Consider the following 26,712-nt stretch of genomic DNA (forward strand, 5'->3'; position numbering starts at 1 on the left):
TCAGGCACTACCGTGTGAAAACTGAGTTTCTCTAGTACAGAAAGAAGGGGGTTGTGTGTATGGAACCATGCGAAGAAAGTCAACAAGGAAAAGTGATTTCCTCGTTCCCATAATGTAAGAACTGGGGCAGGGGCTCATCAAATGAAATGAATAGGCAGCAGGTTTAACACAAACAAAAGGAAGTGTTGCTTCATACAACACATCAACCTGTGGAACTCCTTGCCACAGGACGCTATGAAGACTTTAACAAGGTTCAAAAAAGAGCTAGATACATTCAAGGAGGTTAGGGCCAGCAATGGTTATCAGCCCTAGCCTCTGTCGTCAGAAATGGGAATAAGTAACAGGGGAAGCATCACTTGATTCCCTGTTCTGTTCACTCCCTCTGGCCACTGTCGGCCAACAGCACCATGGGCTAGGGTGACCCTACCCAGGAGGATGTGACCTCGTGAGCAGCACATTCAGCCCCACCTGTCCCCCTTCCAAGGGTACACCATCATGTGAAGAAACAACCTGCCAGTGCTAAGGGGACCCATAACCCTCTGGCAGACCGGCCCCTTTCTAACTGCAGCAGGGCTGTAGAAAGGAACCGCCGGGGCTCTGTGCCCGGGATTCTTTTCCTGGACTGCTCCCCACAGGCCCCAGGGATTATCAGCAGCCATCTCTACTGTGGAGGGCACTTCGGGCTCCTTCCGGAGCAACGAGTGGGGTTTAAGCCCCCCGCTCTTGAGGCAGAGGAGAACAGGAACACGCTGCCGCTAGACAGCCCACAGTACCTCGTCTCTGGAGACGGAGCTGATTTCGGCAGCCAGGGACTCGGAGAAGGAAGCGGAGAAGAGGTTCTTGGCTCCCTGAATGCTCAGGTTTATGATCTGTCCATTCAGCTCGTCGTTCTGATCCTTCAGGGTGCGATTGTCCTGCTCACAAGAAACCAGAATCAAACCGGTCACAATCCACGTTGCGAGGGCACCACACAGGCCACGCAGGGAAGGCACTTTACAATCAACTGTTAGTGGAACTGAGGCCTCGTGCCATTAAGTGACATGGCCAAGGTGCTCTGTCAACTAAGTGGCAGAGCACACTTAAGAATACAGCTCTCCTGACTCTTGGACTCCCCGAGCTAGCAGCGCCCTTGGAAGCTTTGCTCAGAGGTGCGAATACATGCAGCATGCTGGGTCCGTCACGCCTCTGCTGAGCGGAGCAGGACGAAGCAGTGACACAGGCCGGCTGGACGGCACCCGAGGGACCGAGTCTCTCCCCGAAGTGGCTCGGGCCAATCGGACAGGGAGCTGGGAATAGAGGGTGGAGATTTCCCCCAGTTCCACACAGTCCCAGCTGCGCTTTGCCCAGGCTCAGTCATGCCCTGCGGCCGGACAGTAGCCCAGCGCAGGCCTGGCCGGGGTCGTGGGAGCCAGGCAAGTCAGCGCCGCGGCATTGGCGCTGCATCGGGTGGTGCCCAGGAGCCCCCCGCCAGCCCCGCACCTGCTTGAGCCGCCGGATCTCTTGCTCCAGCTCGCTCTCCCGCGTCCTGCTGTTGTACTCATGGAGTCCCGCGCTGCTGCTCCGGCCGCGCCGCTGTTCCGCCTCCAGCTTAAACAGCTGCAGGTGCTCCAGCTGCTTGCGCAGGTCCTCGATCAGCTGCAAGGCAGGGAATGAGAGCGGTAGCGGGAGGGGGAGCGGCCGGGAACGCCCCAGTGCGGGGCTGAGCGAGGGGGGAGGCCACAGAAGGGGCAGAATCATTGGCGCGAATCACACAGGTACGTCCTCAGTGTTACAGGCCTGCCCCTGCGCACGCCCGGCCTTCTCCATGGCGCCTTTGCACACCGACAGGAACAGGCTGCTAGGCACTCTGGAGCCGGGCGGGGAGAAGGTGGGGTCTGAGACCCACACATCCCCACGCACGGATGTCCCACCGGGGCCACGCCAGCTCCCCTGCCCAGCTGTGCCCACGCGCCCCCACGCACAGCTGTCCCACCAGGCTCTGCCATGCAGCAGCCATTTGAGGAATGGCCAACAGCTAGAAGATGTTCAGACACATGGTCCCGTTACTCAGCGTAAACACCCCCTCACTGGGAAACCAGGCAAGAGCTGCTCCCCCGCAACACGAGTCGCCCAGCAGGGCAGCGGAAAACACGAGCAGGGTGTGATGGACCCATTCTTTGGGTGTGTCTTTGGCCCATTGAGAACCATTGTTCCACAGGTAATTAGCATGTCCACAGGCTCCACAGGCTCAGCCCTGCCCAATGCTTAACCACATGCAGGGAAATCTTCAGTTTCTACACAGATTACAGATCTACACACACAGACATTATATACTCACATAAACAGTGTACACAGGATCAGAAAACAACAAGCTCCCATTCAATACCCCACATGGCTCCCCCCACACCAATTTCTGGGGCCAACACCCCCACCTAGGGGTGCAGCAGCGATCTGGCTGCTTCCCTCCAATTCAGCAACGTGACACAGGGAAAGGCAGCCGAAAGCATCAACTGACTCCTCCCCCTCCAGCAGCCACGTTCTGTGGCCAGCAAGGCCAGTTCACAGAGCCATGTGTCCCTGGGTGGGGGGGGGGGGGGGGGGGAACAGCCCCGTGCACCGGATACTAGGCACAGCATGGCGAGCCCTGGGGGTTCACACAGAGGGCGCCCGGAGAAGGGGCCGGTGCCGGGGTCTCTGCTCACCTCCTGGGTGGATTCCTTCTCCTTCTGGAACTGGTGCCTCTCGTGGGTCAGCTTGTCTCCCATCTTCCGCTTGCTTTCCTGCTCCTCCCCCAGGAGCGCGGCGAGGTCGTCCATCTCATCTACCAGCTTCTGCTTCTCCTGCAACCAAGTCGGGCCAGATGAAATCACAAGGCCTGGCCAGGCCCTTCTGCTCTGCCGAGAGGGGAGCCCGCAGGCCCCAGCCACAGGGGGACCCGCCCTCAGCCCACGCCTGTCAGCGTGGACAGCTCTGCCTACAGCACTTTCCTCTGCTGTCCGAGGCCTTCCCGGCCTCAGCGCCCTGCCAGCAGTAACCAAAATGCATCAGCATCGCCGGGCGAGGCGGAAGAAAGGACGCCTGCCTGCCACAAGCGCCATTCCAGCCGCCTCTTGCGCCTGCACCGAGCCCAGACGGCTGAGCACATGGGCAGGGGCAGAGAGCGTTGCAGGCCTGAGGCCTAAGCAACGTGGATGAAACTGGCATCAGCTCAGAAGAATCCCTTCTTCTGTACAACGGCCGCGCGCTCAGGACTGTTTCTGACGGAGCCAGCGGCCGATCCCATGAAGCCCCGTTTTTCCTGGGTTTTAGCTGGGCACGGATTCCGCAGGAAGCCAACGAAAGAACCGAGCAGCGTGAATTAGCATCCAAGAGAACTACCCCCAGGGGTTTTCAGAACTCGCATTCCTCTCCCGCCTGGCACAATGGCGGAGAAGGGCCGTCGGCTGCGTTTGCTCCCGTAAAACTCATCGGCTCGCGAGCGACAACGTTTGCTTCCCCGCAAGCACTCGACCTCTCTCCCCAGTCTTGCACCCCGCCCTGGTCGTAAGCTGTAACTGGGTTCTGAGTTTAAGGGGATTGCCGGAGTCACTTATTTTTATAACTGCCAATGTTGTCGATCCTCTCCTCCTTCCATTCCCAAGGAAGCAGGTGCTTAACATTAGCTCCCTGGAGAAGTGGCCTAGTTTTCAGGGGGACTGAGTCCCTACTGCCCCCAGTGAAAACGAAATCACTTAATTAGGTGCAGACACTTGTCCTTGGAAAACCCGTTCCTTGCTCGTACGGTGCCTTGGCACGTTCCGCGACGAGCAGGCTATGGAATTGTGAATGAATGCCAGCAGCCAACCGGCCATCTAGCTTCCCAACACCGGAGTCCATCGGCAGAGGGTTCCATCCTCCAACGAGAGCTAATTGCACCTGTTCCTGCTCATTAGCCACACGAGCGCAAACCTCGAGATAAGCACGAGCACGTTAGGCGGAGCCGAGTGACCAAGAGTCACCTTCAGGTGGCCGGATGCCCAGCGGCGCCCTCGCAACATCCACATCTCCCCTCAGCTCTGCTCCTGCTGTGTGAAACCTGCGCCTGTTAGGACGGTCTATTCTCGCCAGCCAGGGGAGCCTCCCCACATGTGTATAAGCAAGGTCTTAACGGGAGAATCCCTGGGGGAGCTTTACAGCTTGTTTCATGCAAGCCATCAGACTGGAGGACGGGCAGGGTCCCTTCTGGCCTGGAAGTTTCTGAAGCTACAAAAAACTTATCGGAAGCCAAATTTAGGCTCTTGACTTCATATTTAGGTATCGAGAGCGAGTCTTATTCATCCAGAGAACCTTGTATATTGGCAAATATAAGACAGACAGTAAAATAATTCTAGACAGCGGTTATATTACCACCACCAAGATACACCCATATTCCACCGCACACCCCCCTCTCTGCACTCACACCTGCGTAAAACTGCCCTCTGCTAAAACGGACAGTTAAAGAAACGCAGCCCTGCCAGCCTGCCAAGACTGCCCCTGTTCAGCTGCACAGGCCCCGCCAGCCTGCCAAGACAGCCCCTGATCAGCTGCACAGGCCCCGCCAGCCTGCCAAGACGGCCCCTGTTCAGCTGCACACAAAGCGGCTCCTGGATCTTGCGAGGCAAGAGGAAAGTTGAGGGGCACGTCGGTGCGCTGCAGCATGGACATTTCCAACCCACTGGGGCAACCCCCCGTGTGCTGCTAAGTGCATGAGTAAGGCTTCCCGGCAAGAAGGGAACCCGTGTCTGAACAAGCGTCCCCGCAGTGCGCTACAAGGGGTCAGAATTTCATTCATAAACAGCAAAGATGCTGGCACACGCAGCAGCCCCCTGCATAGCAGCCGGTGCCCAGCTGATGCTCGCGGGCTGCGGCGGCACTACCACCGAAGGGCGTGCAGGACTGCAGTGCTCCAGGTCGGTCTGGAGGCTCTGCTTTTACAGCACAATGCAGTGACTCAGCAAGTCTCCGTGTCCACGGAGGGCAGGACCAGCAGAGGAAAGGGATCTCTAGTCGCTCGCTCGCTGCACATCACTGGGGATTTCACACCAGGGTGCCGTGCAAACGGAGCCAGCTCTGCTCTTTGCAACTGGCACTTCGCCCACGAGCATCAGCAGGGACTCACAACACGGCCGTGGCCAATTCCCGACTCCGCAGCGTGCTCTCACTCGGCAGGAGCTACGCCGTCTGGGAAACCCAGCAGGACGCAGGTGTCAGCGGCGCTGCCGTTAGCTCTGGGTAGGGCCCCATAAAATCTAGCAAACCGGTGCCCGATGGCAGCCATGGGGGAAGGGGGGGGAAGAGGGGGTTTGATTTTTAAAAGACGTGATTTTATGATCTCCAGCCACACACCACTGAAAGAGTTTTAAAGAAAATTTTAGCCTAGGGTCCTGTCAACTAGCACAGGAAGATCAGAAACCGACAGGATGTACCTGGGGGTCCCTGCGACTTGCTTGGCTCTTTCCCAGGGTCAGTGGTGCCCAATAGCTCCGCCCGGCTTGTTCACGGTTACGTTGACTAGACCCTCGCCGAAGGAAGCAGAGCCACAGAGCTGTGATAGGCAGAGCGGGGGGGGGGACGCTAAGACCCAGCGGTGCCCCAAATTGTCAGGTGCCCTGCATGGCTGCAGATTCTGCGTATGGGTGAGGGCGGCCCTGGGCGTCAGTGACTGACACACCCACAGGCGAACTCGAGGGAAGCTGCAAAGGGCACGCGGGGAAGGAAAGCGTGAGGCGCTCAGGAAAGCCAGCAGCAAGCCAGGGTGCCGAGTCAGCGGCTACGCAGGGATGCATGGTCACCCTTCACCGCTAAGGAATCTCTGGCAGCACGGACCCCTCAGCCCAGATTTAACACGCCGACAGCAGAGCAGGATGCATCTTTGTGGGCGCGCGTGCACAGCCTCACCTCCTCCAGCCTCTCGATGTTGGCTTTCAGACAGGGGACGCAGGATCGCAGCTCGCCGTTCTCCTCCTCCAGCTGCTGCAGCCTGGCGAGAGAGGAACACGCTGAGAGCCGGGAGAGGCAGGCAAGTGCACAAACAAGAGCGCCCTGGTGCAGACGGGAGCGTGGGGTAGAACCAAGGAGACGCTCCAAAGCTCGGCCGGGGTCGTCCCACCCGGCCTCCCCGGCAATCCCAGGGAAGGGCGCCCCCCCCCCCAGTGCCCGGCTTAGCTGGAGTCCTCTGCATTGCAATGGTTTGTCCCCAGTTCTGCTGCCTCGCCTCTTGGGGTTTGTACCTTAGACACGCAAGGGCCGGCATCACCCCCTGCTCCTCCCCAGGCCTGTCCTAACCCCACCCATCCCCCTCCCTGAGCACGCCCTGATGCCACCCCCCTCCCCTCCAGCGCCTCCTCCACAGCAGACAGCTGATTGCCGTGGGCGGAGGCCCTGGGAGGAAGGGGGAGGAGTTAATCAGCAGGGCTGCCAGGGGGAGGTGGACGAGGGAGGTGCTGGCTGGCAGCAGATGCTAAGCACCCTCTAATTTCTCCCATGGGTGCTCCAGCCCCCGACTCCCATGGAGCTGGCACCGGTGCCCAGAAGACGAGTGCCTGGGTCTGGCACATGGAGGAGCCCAGCGATGGTCTCAATGAGCATGCCAGGCATGAACGGTAATTACCCTGAAATCCCACGCCCACGCCGCCCCTCCCCCAAGGCCCCGCCTCTTCCTGTCCCTCCCCTAAGAACCGCCCTCCACCAGACAGCAACAGGTGGCCGACCAGCTGATTGGCAGGTGGCTGGCAGGTGCACAGCCCCCACTGTTTTCCCCCACGGGTGGCTCCACCCCCAGAGCCACCGTGTACAGCCCCAGGGTTAGCGCGCTCAAGTCTGCATGGGCCCCTCTGCTCAGCCGGCTAGTGCTGGGCAAGAGGCATGTTCAGCTGAGCTGCTCTGCGCTCGCCGAGTGCCACGGGAAAGCCACCCCGCCCAAGCGAAGAGGTGCCCCTCACTCAGGCCAGGCTGGCTCTGCCCGGGGCCTGGCGCCGGTTACTGCAAGGGTGCCACGCAAACTCAGAGCGCCCCCTGCTGCTGGGCCGTGCCCCAGGTGGGGCCGTGGCGCCGTCCTGGCTAGAGCCACCCAACGCTTCTGCGGTGACCCCTCCCCCTCGGCGCTGCGTGGGCGAAGGGAAGGCGCCCGCTGAAGTCAGAACTGCCAGGCAGCTCCCTGGGAGCAGAGCCGATGCCTGGCCTGTCTCTGACGACACGTGGGAACGGCGGGGGGGTCCCAGGAACGGTCTCGCTATTCGCACCATTGGGGCGGGGCCCCGGGGAGCATGCGCGAGCTAACAGAAGCCACGTGGAAAGTTCTCCCTGGCTGGACACAGGTGCCGCCGGTCTGAGGGGTAGGCTCTGTGGGGGCAAAGCTCCGGAGGGAAGAGGTTTAGAACGCCGCCTGCTCGGCATGGCCAGGGCTCCAGGAAACGCTCCCGACTCCTCCCCCGCGGCGTTTTAATGGTCTCAGATTGCGCGGGGAAGCCTTCAGGCCCATCCCCAGAGGGGCTGGCAGCTGCACCCACCTGGCTTGCAGATTCTCGATCTCAATGCTCTTCTCTCTCTCCAGCCGGGTCAGGAGATCTCGCTGCTTTCGGGTCTCCTCCAGGAGTGTCTCGTCTGCTTTCAACTCTTGCTCCTTCAGCTGTTCCTCCAGGGCATTCGCTCTTTGGAGAGAAGGACGGGCGGGGGTCAGCCCAGGCTGAGGTTACACGGCAGTCCTGTTGGGGTCTGGATATTATGGCTCCTTTCTTTACACCCTCCTCCTCCCCTCTTCCCCCTACTGAACAGCCACTAGAAGCCAGCATGGGGTTAGAAGATCATCCAAGGAGCAGCCGCTGCACAAGACCAAGAACCGGGTCCTGCCAGGCCCACACCTGACAGGCCCCTGGGGGAAAGCAGATCACGGCCACCCAGTCTCGGGATGCCTCCACCCATTGGGTAGCTAAACCACAGAGAGCCCAGGTAACAGATGTTTGTATCCATCACCATTTGGCTCTACTTGTGGTCTGGCCTGTTCACTCCCTCTGGGGCACCTGGCAGTGGGCGCTGTGGGCAGACAGGACACTGGCTAGTGGACCCATGGCCCGACCCAGTCTAGCCATTCTTATGTACAAGCCTCAGGGGTCACATGAAAACCAGCCCAAAGGAGGGATGAAGAAAGCAGTAAGAAAACAAGGGAAAGGATTTCCTTAAAAGTTGTGTTAGTGGGTAGCAGAGAGCTGACAGCATAAGCTACCCAGGCCAATTACTCTAATTAATTATCCTCCCTTCCACCTGGGATTGTCACGAGTAGGAAATTCACATGCCACTTATGGGTAATTCCTTTGGGCACCCGCATCATCAGTGATACCCGGACAGCCTTAGGGTTGCACTATTTGGCTCCCTGCGTGTCGCCCATGAATTAAGCAGGTCCCACCGAAGCCGGACCATTAACCGACGCAGAGAAGTGTCCAAGGACAAGGCAGGGGGTTAATAGCTGTTGGGAGCTGTAGACTTCTAGCAGCTTCCATTAATTTTACGTTACATCAAATGCAGGACCGGAAGGCAGTGACCATTTCCCTCTGCGTTCTCCACCCCAAGTGGTGTGGAGGGCTAGTTTTCCAGGCCACAGCCGTCGCTGGCAGACGCTTACAGCGCCGCGGGTCTCAGAAGACGTCCAAGCGGCAGAGGCGCTTGCTAAAACACAGCAGCTGTTTGGTGCTTATCTGCTCGCCCAAGCCGGTCCTGGGAAGCCAGCGAATGGACAGTGCAGAGCGGGTGTCTGCCAGGGATCAGCGAGGGAAGGCAGATCTGCTTCACTTCAAGTCTCTGTCTCTTTCTACCAACTCCTCTTCTGCTGGCTGGCGTCCACCACAGGCCTACCTAACCGTGGGCGCATCTGAGCAGCTGCCTTTTCCGCGCAGAGCGTGGCGTGCGGACGCGAGGCACATGTGCACGCACTAACTCGCACGCCCACGGGGAGCAGACGGAGAGGAACAATTCTACCTACCTGGTGCACCAATGCACACGGGAAGGGTGCAAACTGCAAAGGGCACCAACTAGAAGCCCCCTACGGCACACTAATGTTGACACAGGGACCAGCCACAGGGGTAATGCAGGTCACCGAGTGTGCAGGCTGGCGTGTGTGGGAATGCCTGCCCCTCTAGCGCACGCCCGGCTGCACAGTGTAGACAAGCCCTGATACACACCTCACGGAGATCAGTTTGATCCTGACACACCCACAAGCGCCCTCACCTGTGCACCAGCTGCAGGTTTTCCTGCTTCAACCGACTGTGCTGCTCTCCATTGGCCGCCGTGTCCTTTTCCAGCTCGGTTACCCTCTTTTCCAGGAAGACGACCTGGGAAAGAGAGAGAATTCGGATGCACTGGGGTCTTTCAGCTTCCTCTCTCCCGGCCAGGCCGAACAGCCAGCATGGAGCTCTCTTCCTGCCTGGCAAAGCTCAACCGGCAAGTGCACACGGCACCAGAGGTGGGCGTGTCTCCGCCACACCCGGAGCGCCGTGCGTCTCCCTAGCCGGGGTGTCAGAATTAAGGAGCCCAGGTCTAAAGCCATATTTTCACACGGGGCAAACATTTACACCAAGCACAGCTCACGTGGCCTGGCGTTTTCCCCTTCCCCTCAGCTATTCACCATTCCTTCGGAGGGGCCACAGCTTCGACCCACCCGCTCAGCAAAGGGCGGAAGCCGTGCCGGCGGGAGTAGCGGCCGTTAGCGCGGGCACAGCGGCGTGTCCGCGTACGGGGGGTGGTTTACTCACACCAAGGGAGGCCAACCCAGGCTGTGTCTACTCCACAGCCTCAGACAAACAGACGGACCTTCCTCCCCGCCCTGTCCCCGGGACAAAGTCAGAGAGTTGTTCAGTAAACCAGAGAGGCCCCCCTCAAGCCACTGCACATGAAGCGGCCGTCAGCCCGAGCAGCGCAGGGCGACGACTGCAATTCAACCTCCTGCCCCAAAAAGCGGCGCGCTCTGCCCGCCCTGTTGATTTTGCCAAACCGCAGCCCCCCCCCCCCCATCAGCACGGCGCTCACCGGCGGCCCGGGCAGTCGCCTGCCCCACGTCAGCTGTGCATGCAACGACAGCACGCGATTCGCACGGCGCATTTCTACGCCCAGGCTACCAGAGCAGCATAAGGGGCGATTTTCTGGGTGCCGGGCGGGGCTACTCCGCCCTTCTCTTCAATGGGGAGGCGGTTGCACAAAGCAGCGCCTGGCCCAGGAGCACAGAGCGAAGGGCAGAGCCAGGGACGGAACTTGGGGGGCCTGGCCCCCTTGCTGAGCGCTGGGAATAGCTGCTCTCTGCACCCAGGGATCAGCCCGGCGGGACGTGCTGACTTCCTCCAGCAAAGCTGCAGTGGCAGCTGGGGCCGCATCCCTACCTTGTCGGTGAGGTCCTCCTCCGCACGCTCCAGGGGGTCCCGCAGTGGTTCTTCCATCACATCCACGGCCAGGGTGCCTGTCTGGTGCAAGTGCCTATACCGAGACACACCAGCCCCACCCAAAGCAAGAGCACCATGAGAGAGCCCGTTGCAGCAGGCAAAGTCCCAGTCCTTATCCAACTCCAAGTGCTCCCAACTCCCCACCCTTCTCCTGCAGGGGTCATAAGGCAGGGCACAGCTGGAGGAGCGGACCGCAGGAGGCTGGCCTGGCCAAGCAGCGAGTCTATCGACTAGCCAGAACCCCGGTGGCGAGCACCAGGCCTGCGAGCCCACACGGCTCAGCATCTCCCGGCACCGGAGTGCTGCCGGGCCACCCGGGCAGGAATCGGCACCGTGAGCGACTCCTAGTGAACGGCGCCCGAAGGGCTGAGAGGGACTCGGCGCCGCCTCCTCTTAGTCTTGCTCTTTGGAACGGGGAGAGATAAGGGCCGGCGTGCCGTGCTCCACTTCCAACGCGACGCGTCCCAGAGGCTCTCGGCCCGCCCAGAGAGAATACCAGAGGGCAGAAGGGAAGCGCGCCGGTTGTCAAACACATGCTTAGCACCAGTGCATGGCAGATGGTCAGTCATTATCCACGGCTTGTAGCGGGTTACAGGGAGCCGAGCGTGGGGCTGTGCCCAAGTGGGGGTCTGAAGTGGGGGGGGGAGAATTATTCTTCTTGAATAATTAACGAACACGGGACAGCAACAGGCCTGCTGATGAGGTGGGGGGGGCAAAGAGCCCAATTGCCCTAGGGCCCAGCACTTCAAGGGCCTACGGCTCCTGGCTGTCACCCCAGTGGCCGTGGCTAGAGTGCGGGGACCTACGAGTGCTGTGTTCACCAGCGGGCTCTGAGGGCCAGTGAGGGGCGCCATGTGGTCCAGGCAGTGCTGGGGGTGGGCTGCCCCAGACCCGCCCCTTCTACCTGAGGCCTTGCCCTTTCCGGGAGCCACCCCCTCCCCCAATTGTCCAGGGAATCCTACAGGGATAGGGGGGCTAAGGATACGTGGACTATGGCTTTACTGGCTCTCCGGAGCTTCACCCAGTGAGTGACAAGGCTCTGTTCTGGCCAGTGCCCCCTCTCTATGGTTAATACCCTGTTAGTCGCCTAGGTGCCGGAGCTGGAGGACCGGGGGAGCAAAGGCCCAATTTTCGCCTCGTATCTTAAGCCGGGGGACCATGCCCACCACTTTGAAGAACAGGAACTTGGCACATGGCAATTGGGGGCGCAGGGCAGCCCTCAGCACCCCCGGAACACATGGTGCCCCCCCACCGGTCCTCAGAGCCGGCTGGAGCGCATGGCGCTCTGGCTCGATTCTAAAGGGCCCAGCACTCTGGTCACCGCGGTGACAGCAGGCAGCCCCAGGCCTGGACAGAGCCCGGTGGCACTGCGACAGAGGGGCCGTATATAAATGGGTTCTAGCTACATAAATGGTCAAAAACAACATTCCGGATATGGCTCCCAGCTTCCGAAGCGGCCATTCCCTGTGGCCACTTCTGCCTATCTTAGGGAGTTAACAGCGAGTCGAGCTCATCTTCCCTAAGCACGCAGAGCATCCTAATGCTTAACCTGACAGCGGGCCCTTCCGCAGCCTGACTGCCATTCGGAGAGGCCACGCAGAACGGAGCCACTCGAAGTTAACAGAGGGCGGTTCGGTCTCTTTCCCTGCCACTTCCGACAAAGATTTGCTATTTCGAAGGAAAGGTTTGGGACCCAGCCTGGGAAACCGTATCTGTGCTGGAGGACACTGGGCCCATAAGGCAGCAGACGCACCATGCAAGCCAAGCAGAATGATAAGAAAATAGTTATTGATCCTAGAGAGAAGCAATGTTTCCTACTGAGAGAAATGTAGGGTGTGTGGAAGAGACCCCATCTGCATTCGAAAGCCTGTCAGCTCGGCCCCTTCAGGAGGGCATATGCATCCAGTCACAATCCAAGAGGAGCGTGGTTTGGTTTGAAGCACCACAATCTCACTGACTCAACCCCTTTAGGCTCTTAACGAGAACTCAAATAGCACCCGGCAGAATAACCTCCAGGAGAGATCAGTTTGCTTCAAACAGAGAGCCTCTGAATTTGTGACTGATGCCAGCAACGTTTCTAGGGAGGAAAATACCCAGACTTGTGATCTTGGATCTACTACTCCAAAACAGCACACGAGAACAAACAAGAACCCGCAGAAGGTGAGGGGACAGCTTCACCTTGGATGAAAGCTCCCTGATGGCATCTGAAGCAGAGCGAACAGAAACAACTTGAGCGAGAGTGTGTTTGGAATCTCTGGAGTCACACAAGATCAAATTATACAGGCTAGTTTTAAATAGAAAGCCTGGAAACATGCCCGCTCGTTCAAAACCACCAAGAAGGGAAAAAAATAGCTTGAAAGTGAGAGTATGGGAACCACGAAATGTGATACTCGAAATACTAGAGACATTTCCTCTCCAGCGAGGAAGAAGAGAGTCTGGAAACGTTTCTTTTTAATTTTTCCTGTAACCAGCAAATCGGGAAACCAGCTGGAAAATACTTCCCTGTCCTGCATTCAGGAGCTCTTTGGAAGCTGCTTCCCTGGGATAAGCCTGACAGACCTAATCTCCAGCCTTTCCCTTGTTTCCAAACCCAAGAGATTCACAGGGAGCGAAGATTTTAGAACTTGTTCCAGAGATCAACTGACCCGCTCAGGAATGCTGCAAAGTAAACAGACTCCTGGGATCTGAGAATACATGTTTCTAGGGTGCCAAGCCATCACACCGACTGCTCAAAAGACCAGCTCACGTTCTCCAAACATCTCAAGCAGACCTGAAACTTGAGACCCAGAAACAAAAGCGGGTGCGTAAGAGCGGAAAGCCCAAAACTTTTCTTTTCCCCCTAAAACTTTTCCAAGGTTCAGGGAACAAAAGCATTTGAGTCTCAAATGAGATTTCTAAAAGTCCTAGCAAGGGGCATCAGTAAGGATCATGCCAAGGGCAGTTTTGGACAGCTAGCACGCTTTCCATGGCGTTTCCTTTCTGTGGCTGAAGGAAAGAAGCGGGAAAGCCAATCCCCTCAAGGAAGGGATGTGAAACCGACCAAACGCTACTGCGACGGGACGCCCTGGCATCCCAGAGAACTTCAGAGCCAATGGGAGTCTCCCTGCCTGTGTCATACAGGGAGAAGCTCTCAGAGCCTCGTTGGCTACTTGTTACCAATTCCCTTGTGCAGCTCCGCTGAGAAGAGGATGCTGAGAGCACACCAAGCAAATCAAAGCTCTCCTGTGTTCCAGAGTCTTGAAAACAAGATCCATTTTTGGGGCACTGCACGGTCACATGAAAGCCTTATGTCCCGAAGGAGCTGCTTCTGCCTCTCCCCTTTACCGGGGCCCTAACCCCTTGGGAACATAAAGCAACAGTCCAGCCATCGAGCGCTCCCTGTAACAGATCGCTGCCAGCGTCAGAAATGAGGGGTTTGCGTACTGGGCAGTTTACCAGCATCGCTGTCCCTGTGTAACGAGCAGGGTAAGTCGCTAATGGCACTGAGGCTACCGAAGAACACATGCATCCCTAACGAGGCGCTCTCAAAATGGGCAGAGTGTCCAGCAAACCTAGTGTCGGGACATGCACAGAGTGGGGGCCCTGGGAGACATCCCGGCTAAGTCCGTCTCCAGAGTGGAATGCAGTCTGACAGTTTGAAAAACTAACAGTCGTTAATCAGCGAGGTGTGTTACAATTGCTGGTCGCTACCGGACATGCACTCTACATTTCTCTGAGAGGAGAAGGTGGCACACCAAGGTAGACAGCCTTAAGCACACAATCCCACCCTCCAGGGCAACAAAAGGATCACAAAAAGTATCGGCCTACCTTGCTACCTTCTTGCTCGAGAGCCGTTTATTTGGACTGTGAAATGAAAAACAACAGGAAAAGAGTCAGGAAAACTGAGCGCGAAGAGCAAGGGGAAACAGGAAACAAGCGAAGCAACAGTGACAGGGGGCATATCCTTTCCAATTGACACCACGGCACGGCACGGCACACGCACGAGGCATGCATGACTCCACTTCTCTGCGGCACTCTCCAGGTTCAAATCCAGGCACAGCCACATATACACCACGCCGCAAGCAGAGAAACAGAACATACAGCACATGTCATTGCTGCAGACGCGTCAATGGGTCCAGCAAGGGCTCCCCCTTAACTGGCTGATTCCAGTCCCGAAAGCAGATCCCTAGGAAAAGGGCTAATAATAGCATGGAGCGTCGTGGGACTCAGGCCAGTTACCAATGGACTGTGGCCTGAAACATTCAAGCCACCAGGCAGCATGGGCAGAGAATGAACCCACCGCTGAAAAACACACGAAAATATCCTGCACGATTACTGCATGTACAGAGAGCAAAATACACGAATTGAAAAACACACAGCCCCATTAACTCTGTGTCTTCCACTTAAAACCATGATCATTTTACTATTTGTGTTTAACGCTGGACATAGCTACACAGGTGGACGTAGGACTGGCTGGCGGCTTGTAGTTCAGACAGGGACTGGCCCAGATTTTGGGGGCTGATTGATTAGTTGGGCCCTTTCTTCTCTCTCACACATGGACAGCTGCACTGGAGTCTAAAATCAGGGAGACTAGATTTTAAGCTAGATCATGTTTCCAGGACTAGCAATAGGTGTGTTCATAAGCTATGCTTAGCAGTAACGAACAGCCAGGCATCACCTTACAAAACTGTAATTTTTGTTAAGTTGTAAAACTGAACGAAGTTGATCATTTACTGCTGTAATCAAGTGGTGGCTTAAAAAACCCTCAGCTCCCTCCAGAATCTCCTGTCCTTCCCCTGCGTTCACTCCCTTCGCCCCCCATTTTGAAGTATTGGCTTTAACTTTCCTCTGCAACTGGATTCTTCAAAACCAGGATTGCAGAGAAACCTGCAAGACGCTCCCAGCTCCTACCCCTGCCCAGACAAGTCTCCAGGCAAAGGGGATGGATTCAAATCTACCAGAATCTTGCTCGCACCCAGAGCAGCGCCACTGTATAAGAAGAGAGGTTGTCACGTTCCAATACTGACACCTGCAATGTGGTAGTAGCAGGTACAGAGACCTACTCTAGCCAATGAGATTTTGCAGAGGATATAGCACATTTATAATTGTAGTTTTCTGGAAACCCGCAGAGCTTAAAAATGTTTGCCATTTGTTCTCCTCCGCAGGCCAGAGATCCAAGCAACGAGGAAGCCAGCACCACCCTCCAGCCTTTGTGAAACAACCTGGATGCTCAAAGCCATCAGACCAGCTCTCTTCCCTCAAATCACACAGAGCTGCAGGCAGGAAAGGGGTTAAGGGGGGGAGCAGGGGATGGATTGGAGGGGTGTCAGAGGAAACCCCTTTCCCAGAAAGAGGGGCTGAGTCGCTCAAAAATGTCAACTTTACTTGCATACCCGCTCTCTCTTCCCACATCCCAACATCACTGGCAGGTACAGCCGTTCGCAGCTCCCATTGGCCGCAGATCGCCGTTCTGGGCCAATGGGAGCTGCAGGAAGAGTTATCCCAGTCTGGGCTGCTTCCCACCACTCCCATTGGCTGGGAAGAGTGACCTGCAGCCAATGGGGGCCACAAATCACCAGTACCTGGGAAGGCGCAGGTAAACATAATGACGGCAGCCCACCAGGGGCTAACACCGGCAAACCACTCATTATATTGCCCACCCCGGCTTAGGTTATTCCTTAGAAGGAGGAACTAAAAGTAGCTCGAAGAGAACCAATTCACAAGCAGTTTCTGGGAAGCACCAAGCTTTAACTGCTTTCCTCATCTTGAGTTGGACAGCGAACTTCTGACCTTTCTGCTGAAGGAAGGAATCACTTTTGGCGAGATTTCAAGGATTCTGCGAACCTACTTCCCCTCTCTGATAGGAGTTTCCCCAGAACATATGAAGAAAAACAAAAAGCCAACGCCGCCTGGCCCTTGCAGCAGAGGCAGATTAACCTGTTTTTCTCCACAAACGACTCCTCAAAAATCCCAAGCCTGAGCCGCACGTCCGTCAGTGGAGCCATGTTAGACAGGCCCTGGGGGTGAGTTTGCGGTTTCACAGGGCTGAGACCGGGTGGGAATCGGAGGGGTTTACCATGACCAGGGACAGCGTCGGGGAAAAGCAGAACTAGGGTTTTGCAGTGCTGCCCTTGCTGCTATATACTTGGGCTGCGGTAAATATTTTGGCTCCTCCCTTCCTTCTGGGTGCAAGGTGTTCTAAGCATCTGCAAAGCCGGCTGTGGCCCGTCCAAGGCCATCACCTGAAAGACGACCTTGCAGTCCCCATATTCTGCCACAGCCCGTGACCCCAGCTGGGACGGTCTTGCTGTTGCTGTGTGGATTCAGTTCTCTCAGTTCTCCCCTCACTGGGCCAATAGAGCCAGAGTTTGGCTGCCACTAGGCAAATTATTTAGGCTACTGGTTTGTCCAGGGTATTTCATTACTCTCTTGTTCCCGTGCAGTCATGTCTGATATCCGCTCAGGACTTCACCCAGATTTCTGTCCAGCTGCACCATTACGACCGACGGGGACAAGACTCCTGAACAGGCCAGGCAGCCTTTAATACGTGCCCCACAGAGGCAGCCCTGAGACAACCACTCCCCCACTCCCACAATGTGTAGGGGACACTGCCTACACCTCCCTGCTCATTGTACTACTTTGCCTTCACAGCTCTTGTAGAACGAGTCCCCTTTCCAAAGCAGGAGGTAGCCTTGAAGAAGATCCTATTGCTTTGTAATGTTGTTTCTCTCTCCCCGCCCCCCCGCATCAGCCCCTTTCTGACCCTTCCCCCATCGCTCAGCTCTCTAACTCTTATTCCTTTACTAGACCGTTATGGTAGAGAGCTTCCACTGAGTCTTCCTCATCTTCCTTCCAGGGTTGGCTGGCACTTGGGTCCAACTGCTGGACAGGATAGGATAAGTCTTCCGTGCGGAGCTGCCCTCCGTTGGGAGAAAGCTAATTTTTTGCAGAGTTTCTTGACTTGGCTGCTGCAACCCCTTTTATAGCGCTGAGCTAGCCAAGAATGCTGAAGTAAGCTGGATGTCTACTTCCTCTTGCTAATCTGGGCTCTTCCACTCTAAGGAACTCCTCAGGATCCCTGCAGTCTGCTCACCTTGGTCTGCTACATTTTAGAATAGCGGTTCCCTTTCTGAGACACTGCCTCCATTCACATTCCAGTCTGAATGCACCGATCCCTTGGTCAAACCCGCTCTGTCACTTCCTCCTCTCTTGCTCGGTCATGCCCAAGGGCTTTTTGCAGCTCCAGCGAACCATTTTTAAACTATTATTTTCAAATTTCTCCGGCTTGCTAGAGGGCTGATCTCGCAGAGTCAAAACACGGTGTTTGGGTTAAGTCTGTTGGCCTCACAGAGCGACGGATCCGGCTCAGCTGGAAGGCATGTCTACATGAGAGTCACACCGCTAACTTAAACGAGTTTAAACACACAATGGGTTGACACCGATACAGAGCCCTGTGCTTTGGTTTTGAGCAGCCTGTTTCGGTTTACTCTGTAAGCTGAGAGTTTCCGTACAGGGAATGCGCTGCTTTACCAATATCTGCTTAAAAACACTTGAACTGACAGGGGGTGCGGGGTTGGTCCCACAGCCCCGAGGGGCAGCGCTACGGGACCTACCAGGCAGTAGCAGACACCTTACAACAAGACCTGGGCTCAACAGCAAGGAATAGGAAACCAAATATTTGTCTAAGGTGTTTCCTGCAAAGTTAAACTGGTTAGTGGATGGTAACAGGCTTTCAAATCCATGAAAGCATCTCCAAGCCAAGTACATGAAGCTGTACCCAGCCTTCCTTTTAGCTAGCTGCAGATTTTCCACGTAACTGCTTACTGCTACTGCCTCAGCTGCCCTGGGACGTCTTGCCTCAAAGAGCTGAGCGGTTTTATTTTTACTCAAGGATGAGAAGAGCTGGACAAGCCACCAAGCCGAGGGAACCCAGATCTTCTCAGTAGGACACCCCAGGCAACCCCATTCAGCTGTACAAAGAACACAGCAATGTCTGACTTCTCCTGTGCACAGGAGAGGTCCACCTACCCCGTCCATCTGGGAAACACACTGATGCCGAGATTTTCAGAGAAGCCAGAGAGAATTGGGCCCACAATTCCCAAGACGAGGGGCCCAGTTCTCTAGGGAATACTTTGAAAATCCCTCCTTAAATCAACAAGGATTTGGACCGGCCGTGGAATTCCTCTACCACACTTCCTTGAGAGGCTCAGTACAGGACATAGGTGCTGAAAGCCTCATTTCTGCCCACCAGGAAAAATCTACCATCTTCATTCATTGACTCCATAGCTGGAGATAAAGCATCGGCCTTCCTTTGAGTCCTTGGAAAGCTGCAACAATTGGGGCGGCTGTTTGTCGGAAGAATTCAGAGCAGCTTTTTCAGCGAGGGCGCGTGCACGTTAGAAACTCTACAGCAGCCCAGCTGCAGTCGAGACGCTCACTACGGTCATCAGTCCACTTTGAGAGGCAGGAACTAGGTTTATGCAAAAAATTCTTCCATCAACCCAGTGCGTCTGCTCCAGGGCTCCGGTTGGCTTAGCGACATCACGTCACCCAGGGCCTGACACTTCACAGCCCGGGCGATGTAACGCAGTTGACTCCCCTTTGGAGCATACGGTAGCCCCAACTCCAGAGTCCAATTTCCCATGTGTGTTCTGATTCACTTCCCATTTTACACAGCCCTGCACGCTCCAATTCCAGTTGTCCCTTACAAGGGCAAACCAATGGCAGCTGCTGCGGATCCCCACGTGACACAGGGTAAGCCTCAGGTAGGGAAGTGCAAGGGCAGTTTCTCAGGATTTGGACATACATGTCTCCACACCAATCCTGCGAATAGCCCACTGCCACCCTGACTTGGATCAGCCTCATTAACACAAGCAACTTCTTCCTTATACAGTAAACTTCCGATAATCCGGCACTTTTAGGACCCAGGGGGTGCCAGATTATCAGATATGCCGGACTATCAGAAGAGGGGGCTATGAGGGGTCTGGAGTGGTGTGGGGGGGATGCCACCACAGACCCCTCATAGCCCCCCCTTCTGATAGTCCGGCTCCACCCCAGGCATCCCCAATTCAGCCGCTGCTGGTCAGTTTCAGCAGCAGCTGAATCGGGGACGCCTGCGGCAGAGCAGCTGGAGTGCTGCCAGGTTGGTCAGGTAGCGCCGCTCCTTGGCACTGCAAGACCAACCTAGCAGCACACCCCAGCTGCTCTTGGGGATGCCTGGGGCAGAGCAGCTGGGGTGCTGCTGGGTTGGTCCCGCAGCGCCAAGGGGCGGTGCTACCGGACCAACCCAACAGCACCCCAGTTGCTCTGCTCCAGCTGTCCCCAATTCAGCCGCTGCTGAAATTGACCAGTGGCTGACTCCGGGAAGCCCGGGGCAGTCCTCAGGCTTCCCGGAGTCAGCCACTGGTCAATTTCAGCAGCGGCTGAATTGGGGACAGCTGGGGTGCTGCGGGGTTGGTCCCACAGCCCCGAGGGGCAGCGCTACGGGACCTACCAAGCAGTACCCCAGCTGCTCTGCACCCGGCTTCCCCGATTCTGGTCAGTTTCGGCAACAGCTGAATCGGGGAAGCCAGGGGCAGAGTAGCTCCAGTGGTCCGGCTGCCTGGAGCACTTCCGGGTTCCTGATGGTGCCGGACCATCAGATGCCGGACCAATGGAGTTTTACTGTATATACACCCGTCACATCCACGCCAACTTATCCGATGAAGTGGGATTTTCCCATGAAAGCTCACACCCTAAGAAATCTGTTAGTCTCTGAGGTGCTGCAGGACTCATCATTAAGTACGGAGACAGCTCTCACACCGATTTGAGGATGTTCGACAAAAACCCTGAAGCCAATTCCTATTTGGCTGCCACGTACCACAGAACTTCTAGTGGCCACCTGGAACAGAACAAGCCTCTCGTTTTAGCATCTCTGCCAACAGAGCCACATGGAATTCAAGTTCCCTACAGCAGAAGGATGAAGGGTTGAGTTACGCTGGCCACGACTGAAGCAGTGGTGCTAGAGCCTCTTGGTATTTCTGCACTAGTTGCTTGCCCAGCTGGCCACTCACAATGAATGGTTTTAATCCAAGTTGCTCCCTAGCCATTTCTCCCAGCAATGCAAATACTGTACATGCCAAACTTAAGACAGTTTAGACGTAAGAAGAATGACTACACCGAGTGCGGTAATCAGTGTCGCATTCACATCACACACAACCACCAGTGCATGCAACCACCAGTGCATGCAAAGAGACAGGTTTGGGGAGAATGAAAGATTCCCATTGTCGATACCTTTTGCTCGCTCCATACTGTGGCGCAACAAGATTTCTGTTTAATGTCTAATAAAGACTTTCATACGGTCACAGGGTAAAATTTGGAGACCTGAAGAGGCCCGACGGCTCTCTTCCAACATCCACTTCTCCATCCATTGAAAATGAAGCACAAGCAACGTAACTTGGCAAGCGAGGATGACAATGAGAGTCTCCCCTTCTTCAGAAGGTGGGTCGCACACACAGACAGCCATGCATAAGGTCAATTACCTATTCATTTCAAGATCACTCAGGCGAGCGGAAAGGTCCTCGAGGCGGTTGATGTGTTTGTGGCACTGGCTACAGTGAAACTCAAAGGCCTCATCAGTGACAATGCTGTGCAGTTTCGCAACGAGCGGGTTGACGCTAGAGAAATCACAAGTGTCATTTTAACAGGACAGAAGAGCCCGATCTGATTTTGTCTGTGGCTTCCACAAGTCACGTGGCTGTTGGGAAGGGTGGGACCTGGTGGCAAGCCACAAGCTTTTTGTGCAAGAACGGCAATAAGATTGCAGGGCAAACGTAACGATCAAAACATCGAGTCCAACGATCAATGGCTGAGAAGCGCAACTGGCAATGAAGCCATTTTGTGGGCTACACTGGGTCAGATCATCCTTATTACAAGCAATCACCTCTTCCCACTTTGTCTCAGAGGGACAGGGTCCACTTGCTACAGGGATGGATTGGGTCAATTCACTTTTTTGGGTCTCCCAATGTATCTGTCAGGCTGCCACTAATCTGCATTGCTTTCTCAAGATCAGTGAAATGTTAGGATGCATGTGGGATATTCACCCGCATGCAGACCTACCTAATAAGGTTATCAGTTTTGAGAGCTACCCTTTTAACCAGCAGTAAAACTTTATGGTTTGCCTGATTGAAGATATTTGGCTTTCAAACTAAATCACATCCCAGCAGCATGTCAGTGAGGGCTGTTTCCAATCAGACATCACCATTTGCCTCTGGGAATGTTCTAAAGGCAGACTGGAAATGCAGCCAGCTGATGAAAACAGGGCGGCACCCTAGCAGGTAGGGCTTTCAGTTCAGAAGGTGCAGCTTTTAAAGAAATGTTCACAAAAAATAATAAAAGGCCAGCTCAATCACCTCTCTCTTCCGAGTGACGTGCGTGAGTTGGCAGGGTCAGCTCAGTTTTGTGTTCAATAGAAACTACGTGAAGGCCAATGATGGTGAAGTGAGCATGTTTGAAAAGACTCTGAAATGCTTTACTAGGCTTTGGTTTTCAGTGACCGATGTAGAACCCAAGTGACTCATTCAGTGGCATTTGGCAAATAAGGCAGCCAATCATTTTTGATGGCTTCATTTCCAGTGTTGGCTGCAGTGTTAGTGTAGCTTTTTGGTCGCCCATTTCACCTTGAAATGTGTGTTAACTATTTACAGTTCCAACCTTGTATTTAGTGGTGACAGTTTCCCAGACCTGAAGAGGAGCTCTGTGTAGGCTCCAAAGCTTGCATCTTTCACCAATAGAAACCGATCCAATAAAAGATCATGTCTAGCCCACCTGGTCGCTCTCTGCGGCTATTAAAAATCTTTTGGTGAAACCACTGGTAAAGAGCGAGTGATATTTCGGGGGTGCTGTACAGCCTCACCACATGGAAACACTTCTGGAAGCCACAAACTGCAACCAAAGGAAGGTTAAGAGTGACACAGGTTAAAGTTAAGCACGACAGACATTTAATCAAACCAGAGAGAGGTAGAGGCGTGAGCAGGCAGAAACAAGGTTAAAACAAAGATGCCTGTGAGGATTAAGTCAACCATGTGGTACAGATTGATGATGCTTGTCTAGCAAACGGCCTGGATCCGAACAGGTGCTGAGTCTCACTGCAGGCAATGAGCGTTGTCACTGAGGCTCACAAGCTCTCTACACTGGACTTCAAGGAGAGCGTCAGACACCCAGCATCTCTCGGGATCAGGCTGCAAAGCTCCGAGTGTCAGCTCTGTGCAGTATTCTTGGCCTCCTCACCACCCCTCCTGCCAGATCACACAGTGTTTTAAACTAAATCATCCCTGAACTGTCGAAACCTGTCAATCTGTGTAACGAAATTCTGAAGACGTGTTTCCTCCCCCTAGGATTGAGGATGTTCAGTGAAGATCACAGCAGCAGCGACTCTGGCGGCTGGTGCTTGACAAACTGGGCTGCTGGGCAGCTGCGGAAGGGTGATTGGGAAAAGGGAAACATCCTTTTTGACAACAAGGCATGAGCGGGGATTGTCACTTTGTCTGTTTTACAATGTGACACTCCAAAGGAGTGTTTTTATTAGCGCTTAGCCCGTCACAAAGACGGAAGGAAGAAACAATTCACCCTCTGGGAGGCTCACGACATCTAACAACTTCAGAGGAGTAGCCGAGTTTGTCGAACTAGAAAAACTTATACAACAAATAGTCCGTGTGTTAGTCTTTAAGGTGCTACTAGACAATTCGTTGTTTTTTACATCTAAGAAATTTGGCAGATTGAGATTTATTAATAAAAACTCATGTGCTAAAATGGGTCAAGAAGTGGTGGGGAGGGATAGCTCAGTGGTTTGAGCAATGGCTGGCTAAACCCAGGGTTGTGAGTTCAATCCTTGAGGGGGGAGCTGGGGCAAATCCATCAGGGATGGTGCTTGGCCCTGCCGTGAGGGCAGGGGACTGGACTTGACCTCTCGAGATCCCTTCCAGCTCTGAGATATACCTATCTCCAGATCTAAAAACAATTGCTTGGGAACCCTCCCTCCCCCGCGTCATCCCCCCACCAACAGCCTCCTTTACAAGTGTTTCAATCACACTTTAGGAAATGAAGTCCTACACTGGACTGCCTGCAAACTGGGTGGGCAGAGGCCAGTGGCCGCTGGCCTCAGAACCCGCCCGAGGCATGCTGACGGGCAGCACAGTGGCACATCGCAACTTACAAGACCATCTTGCTCCCTCTCCCATGTTCCGCGACAGTCCTGGAGTGTTGCTGGAGTGTTGCTCGTAGAGGGTCTGCTCAGTGCTTACAACAGTGTGGGTTATCCGGTAAGAAAAAGGGTACAGGAGCCTTTTATTTCGGTTACCACTGTTTCAGTGCAGCTCGATAGACATACGGCAGGAAGCCAGCATGGGTGTGAGACAGACAAACAAAGGTAAAGAGTCCCTTCACCAGGACGCTCCCTTTGTGATCTTAAGTCTAACTCAGCTCTCCAGGAACTGCAGTGGAGACACGATTGCTTATTCCGCAAACTGCTTCTGGTATCTAACAGCTCAGCAAAACCCAGGCCATCCCAGCCAGACGCCCTCTGTTCATCACAGCACAAGCCAGCTTCACCCCACTTGGTTAGATAGGGATGTTGCTGAGGAAACAGCATGTTACTCTTAGAGACAACTCAAACCAGTGGACTTCATGCACATCAGGACTAGGGGTGTTAAAATGAGGTGAATTGACTAGTCGATAGGCACTTCCGCATTCCACCTTTGAAATGTACAAGAGACCCCGTTGACGCAGGGCTGCACATGGGTGCCTGCTTTGAAACGCACAGGAGTCCCCAGCCATGGAGCTCAGAATCAGCGGGGGACTCTCCAGCTGACCCTGGATTCTGGGGAAAGGCCGTGCGGAACCCGGGATCAGCTTGGGAAGTCCCCCGCTGAGCCTGGGCTCCACGGCTGTCCCTTTGAAATGCTGCCTTGGAGTTTCAAAGCGGCAGTGCCGCACAGCTGTGCAGTGCTACCACACTTTGAAGTACCCCTTCCCCTCCCCCCTTTGCTGCCTCTATAATACAGAGGCAGCAAGGGGGATGGGAAAATCAACTAGTCGACTAACTATCTGATAAAGCAAATACTTATTAGATAGTCGACTAGTCTTTAACATCCCAAATCTGGACAGAGCCCAGGAGCAGGCCCGTAGTCTAGTGACACAGTAGGTTACAACTTCTGATGGCATCTTCTGCCACTTCTCTGGGACTTCCATGGCCTTCATTTTCACCTCTGTTCTTCGGAAACCCCTCCCCTGGGCACCTGGAGTAGCAGTGTGAAGGCCATCAGTGAGATGCCGAGAGGCAGAACGTTATGGAGAGGGGATCAAAGCTGGGCAGAGAGGATTTTGGGGGCTCCTGTGGAAAGGAAACGACAGCTGGACACTCCACAGAGAGTGATCGAAATGCTACGTCAGGCTCACAAAGCTTAGTTTAAAAAGCGCCTCCCACAGGGAAGCGGTTTCATCTGGGGTGGGCACGTCTGGGTGGGAGGGTAGGCAAAGATCATCTTTGCTAAAATCACAGGGGAAAGACAGCAGCGGTGTCCCCCGTACTGCAATTAAAAGCAACGCGCACGTGACTTTCACAAGTGCTTTTCCTTTTCAGGCCCATGGAGGCCAGACCTGCCTGCTGCGTTTTAATGGGGAGCCACTGACTCTTGGGAAGCAGACCCCCGGCAAGTCAGAGTTCTGTGGGGCTTCGAGAGAACAAACAAAAGAGGGGGGAAGCACACACATAGTCACTCCAGGTGCCCTTGTCCTAAAGGGAAACAGTCGTGTTCTTTTCCAACACCACTTCAGGGTTGTCATATTGGCGATGGTGGCTGATACTCCCATGCACAAAGCCAGACAGAATTCCGGCTTCTCAACGGATAGAAAACACACGAGGGGAGTTTTCTCGTCGTTCGTTTCCACAGGAAACCTCTATTCAGATGCGGTAGTAGGTCAGCATCAAGGAAATCTTCCTGGTTTTCACTCTGTTTTCTAGCTGGCTTGTTCTCCCGGAGCAGGACAAGTGACTTGTTCCTGAAAACACACTAGCCTCTTGGCCAGCGACTTCCTGATCCCAAACCCTTCATTGCATCTGCCGCGCTCCATGGTCACCGCCTCCAAGCCCTGCCTGCTATTTGTGCTGGCTTGAACAGCAACGGCGGCGTTAGCTAGTGCAACGCGACTTCCCACGTGCACGCTATAGAAAGAGGCCCCAGCGAAGGCAGGGTACCAGTTTGCTCTAACAAAAGGTTTTAGCGTTAGTCACACGGCTCCCAGGAAGAGAAATACGACTTTCCCCCGATGCATCCCTAACAACTGCTACTGGAGCTCTGAGCATCCCTGGTCAGGGCGATGAAGATTACTCTGAAAATCAACCCAAGAGACTTTAAAAACTTTGAAATAGTCTGATCAATTGTATTCCACTTGACAGGGCTCCCCCTGTGCCGTAGGACACAAAAGGAAGCCACGTATGTACAAGCTCTGCTTTAAGATGCTACTCAAAAGAAAGGTGATACAGCCAGCCCAGTGCCAGGGGCGACGTTACCTGGGAGACAGGAAAGAGGAGTTGCTGAAGCTGGTTTCCCCGTTACACAGGCTGTCGGAGAACAAATCTGCTTCATTCCCTTCGCCGTAATCCTCAAAGTGCTCCTCCCCACTGATTACCGTAACGACGGAGTGGGGGTGGAGGTCTGAGTTCAAGGGCAGGTCGTGTGGGTGGGGTCTACCGGAGAGAGAAAGGAAAGGCGTTAAAACGTTAGTGACTGCAACGGTACGCATTACACCCACATTTCCAACTGTGCTTATCACACGTTTGTTCCGGATAACCCTTAGGGAACGTCACGGGCTACGGCAGCATTAGAACGGTCCTTGGATGCTGGAAGCTGCAACACAAGTGCTCTTTGAAGTTTGAACCGAGTCTATCAGGTGCCCGTCCAAGCCTGTCTCAGGTGCACCGTGGGACTTGGCAGAGTGAGACCAGGCGCGATTTGGTCAGGAAAACCAAGCGTGAAGCGTGCTCGGCTCGCAGGGCCAAGAACACCGAGCGAAATGATTCTGGAGTTAACCCCACAGATTGACGTTACAGTCAGCTACATCCTACACATGAGCCTGTTATTTCCCTGAGTGCTGGGTGATCCTATTAAGAACTCAGCACTGGGGGTTAGCTGGTCGGCGGCACAGATCCTGCGCAGCTGCACAAAACAGCAACGTTTCCTGTAAGTCAGCCACTAACCTAAGGAGCTCCTCTGGCTTGTACTGCGGAGAGTGTTAGGCAGGCAGTTGGACAGACGCGGGGAAGCACTGCTGTGTT

At 54.9% G+C, this 26,712-nt stretch overlaps 1 protein-coding gene across 4 annotated transcripts in view; it reads right to left on the bottom strand.

Moving 5' to 3' along the window:
* The window catches only part of RAB11FIP3 (RAB11 family interacting protein 3), a 109,860-nt gene that overhangs the window by 2,987 nt on the left and 80,161 nt on the right, over window positions 1-26,712 (bottom strand). For 3 of the 4 annotated variants that reach the window (XM_006113864.2, XM_075899076.1, XM_025180095.2), the window contains 10 exons: window positions 25,948-26,124; window positions 20,921-21,055; window positions 14,229-14,264; window positions 10,362-10,455; window positions 9,217-9,320; window positions 7,506-7,646; window positions 5,896-5,977; window positions 2,682-2,819; window positions 1,480-1,635; window positions 774-914 (listed from right to left, as the gene is read on the bottom strand). In XM_006113864.2, coding sequence (XP_006113926.2) covers window positions 774-914; window positions 1,480-1,635; window positions 2,682-2,819; window positions 5,896-5,977; window positions 7,506-7,646; window positions 9,217-9,320; window positions 10,362-10,455; window positions 14,229-14,264; window positions 20,921-21,055; window positions 25,948-26,124 — 1,204 coding nt within the window. The remainder of the gene's footprint in view (window positions 1-773; window positions 915-1,479; window positions 1,636-2,681; window positions 2,820-5,895; window positions 5,978-7,505; window positions 7,647-9,216; window positions 9,321-10,361; window positions 10,456-14,228; window positions 14,265-20,920; window positions 21,056-25,947; window positions 26,125-26,712) is intronic. The other variant, XM_006113865.2, reaches the window with a different exon arrangement.

The sequence above is a fragment of the Pelodiscus sinensis genome, chromosome 16 (genome assembly GCF_049634645.1).
Source record: "Pelodiscus sinensis isolate JC-2024 chromosome 16, ASM4963464v1, whole genome shotgun sequence".
In the NCBI taxonomy this organism is placed as follows: domain Eukaryota; kingdom Metazoa; phylum Chordata; order Testudines; family Trionychidae; genus Pelodiscus; species Pelodiscus sinensis.